This window comes from Triticum urartu, chromosome 6A (genome assembly GCF_056163025.1).
Source record: "Triticum urartu cultivar PI428250 chromosome 6A, HENAU_Tu73, whole genome shotgun sequence".
NCBI lineage: Eukaryota > Viridiplantae > Streptophyta > Magnoliopsida > Poales > Poaceae > Triticum > Triticum urartu.
This window is the reverse complement of record NC_141878.1, coordinates 13,694,326-13,697,310: the sequence shown is the minus strand read 5'-3', so window position 1 is coordinate 13,697,310 and position 2,985 is coordinate 13,694,326. Positions and strand designations below refer to the sequence as shown.

The window sequence follows — 2,985 nt, the reverse complement described above, 5'->3', positions numbered from 1 at the left end:
AGTATGGAGATAAATTAAGACATTCTAATGGGATGGGGCGAACCAAAGAAAACCCAATTTGGAGCAAGATATGAAAGTTATCTTGCCCGGCAAAAGTCAATTTTTTTATATGGCATACATTGCATGGTATACTTCCATGCCAGGTTACGCTTGAAAATAGACATATGAAGATCTCGCCCATTTGTCCTACTTTCTCGAAGGGTCTAGAAGATTCAAAGCACATGCTTTTCCTCTGTAGAAAAGCCAAGGAGGTGTGGAAAAGGCTTGGGATGGATGATATTATTGATAAAGCCTGTGAGGTCGGTCGTGCGGAACAAACGGTGTTGGAATATTTACTACTTCTACCAGACCAAGAACTGTTCATTTTGGGCCAACAAAATGTGCGCAAAATGATTACTAACAGCATGGTATCTATGGTGGGAAAGACAAATATTGCTGCATAAGGAGACAACGCAGAATGCACATCAGATCTCTATGGGGATTCTTGCTCTTACATCAAATTTCGTTAATGCATCATCCCCAGGGCTTTTCTGAAAAAAAGGGGTCGGTCCTGCCCTCCCAGGGGATTTGTAAAACATAATGTTCACACTTCTTTTGACCACGATCTCTTGAAGGGCACAATGGGAACGGTCCTGAGAAATGACAAAGGTAGGTATATCGCTTGAGGGAACGAAAAAATTGACTATTCCGCGCATGTTTTGATAGCAGAATCTTCAACTCTCAAATTTCGTCTAACACTGGCGCATAGGGCGGGATGTAATCGCCTTACTATTAACATGGACAATCTAAAGGTGATTGAAACCATGCAGGATGAAGGACGACCGTCGGGTGCGACGGCGGCAATCTTCGATGATTGTTTTCGTCATGCCTATGATTTCATTAGTACAAGATTCGTATATTGCAATAAAGAAGCAAATAAACTAGCTTATGAGCTCGCTAGATTAGCTAGATTTTTTTTCACTTGGGATTCGTTTGAGGAGTCTTTAAATGAAATTGTAATGATTCTCACAGAAGATGTACTGGTTATTTCCAATGAATAAAGGTTCCGTTTAATTTATTTTTTTTAAAAAAGAACCATCTAGCAGAAATTAAGGAAACGTGTAGAGAATTTGTCCCCATGCATCAGCAATGAGGAACTAAAAGTCTGGAGGCAGAAACCACATGCAACCATTATTGTTGTCTTCATGGCGGTAATGGTACACCCGTGACATGATCCTCCCCATCCGATGCATATTGTACCCGTTGTCCAAGAAGTACACGGCGCAACTACCAAGATCCAGACGCTTCATGCAGCGCTCGCCTTCCAAGTGTACTGAATGTCGCTTTGGGTAGTAGATGTAGTTTCTGTCCACCCCACCGCGCTGGCAGCCAACGTGAACCGCCTTAGAGCACGCGGGGCTCAGAAACAGGGCCTGCTCGCCCAAGCTCCTCACCTGCACCCACTTGTGTTGGTACGGCGCCCTCTCGTCACGTTCGGCAAGCTCATACACTCTGAAGTATGAGTGGAGGTCGCGCCACTCGCAGAACTCCACTGCGATCGCCACCTTGCCGCGCAGCTCGAATATGTGTTTGGCCTCGCACCATGACGGTTGCTCGTGCTGGATGCTCGCCTCGATGTCGGACATGATGTGGACCTTGGCGATCGTCGGTGTGCCTCCGTCTTGATTCACGACGACCTCGTACATTAACAGTTCGTTCTTGTGAGAGAGGCCATAGAGCTCACCGTTGAAGAAGGCGATGTCCACGAGCTCCCCGTATGCATGAGTGTCGCATCCATGCATGGTCCACCGTGTCGCTTCCGTGCAGCGAACCCTGCAGAGCGCGAGATTGCACCGTGCGGTGATCGTGGCGAGCATGCAGTCGCTCGACGAAGGGTCACCAGAGAAAACGACCTTCTTGATGGGACTGAAACTCGCATCGAATTCGTGTGGCCACGCGCACTCGTCCGTGCTATGCTTAACGGAGAGCGCCACCTGGATGCCGGAGAAGGGGTTCATGATCAGGAGCTGCTGCCCGTGGTCGCCGGACGAGCACGTGGCGGCTATCCAGCCGCCGTCATGGGACCCAACAAGGCGCGTGCCGGGTGACACGGCCGACGGGAGCGGGACTCGCACGGCCCTGCTGTCCTCGGGGCTGTACGCCCGTGCGACCTCATGGTCGCTGGCGGACGGCGAGGGGAGCGTCAGCAGCAGCGGGAGAGCGGGCAGCGGCGGGTGCCATGAAGCGACGGTGCACCATGACGTGCAGACGGCGGCGAAGCGCGAGCGGTCGTGCGCCGAGGAGGAGCAGCGGTAGACGGCCGCCAGGAGGTCGCCGGAAAGCTCCGACCACGGCCGCTCGACGCCCTTGCCGGCTGCCATCGATTGGTTCGTCGTGATGGTTTGTTATTGTCGTCGGCGCCTTGGCTGCCCCGTCGGAACCGCTATATATAGATACGGCCGGCGCGCGAGGTCATGACCGGACTAGATTTAGGTTAGACACACGATCGGATTTGTTTGAGAGGCCGCCACGTACTCTTTTTGAACTCAGGCCACTATGTACTACTCCTACTTTGTTCGACATCTGTTTGTAACGCTCGTCCTGATCGATCAGCGAGCATCAACATCCGAGCTCGCGAACCCCCAATGATTGTAACGCTCATCCTGAACCGAGTCTATCCGGCGCAAATCCATATGCCCGACCGAAGTTGGAGCTTGTCCGGCGCGAATTCATTGTGTCGGCGCAACCGACGATCCGATCCACCGGTGCTGGTCAATCGATGCATGCAGCCATTTTTATTTATTATTCCACCAAGGTCTAACAAGAACATACATCAACCCATCCGAAGGCACAACTCACATCTACAAAACTCGATAATATGAAGTGCTCTCACTCCTCATATTTAAATCGGTGTCGTCGCTGATCCATCCACATAACATATCAGAACGACCAGCCAGTGCAACAGACCTAAAGCGTACACCACATCCACACATATTAGACGCCGCC

General features: G+C 51.0%; 1 protein-coding gene across 1 annotated transcript; it reads right to left on the bottom strand.

Moving 5' to 3' along the window:
• Positions 1 to 1,136: 1,136 nt before the first annotated feature.
• LOC147963192 (uncharacterized) lies at positions 1,137 to 2,360 on the bottom strand. Its single transcript, XM_087529503.1, has one exon. The coding sequence runs from the start codon at positions 2,358 to 2,360 to the stop codon at positions 1,137 to 1,139; it is 1,224 nt and encodes a 407-aa protein (XP_087385629.1).
• Between the last annotated feature and the right edge of the window lie 625 nt (positions 2,361 to 2,985).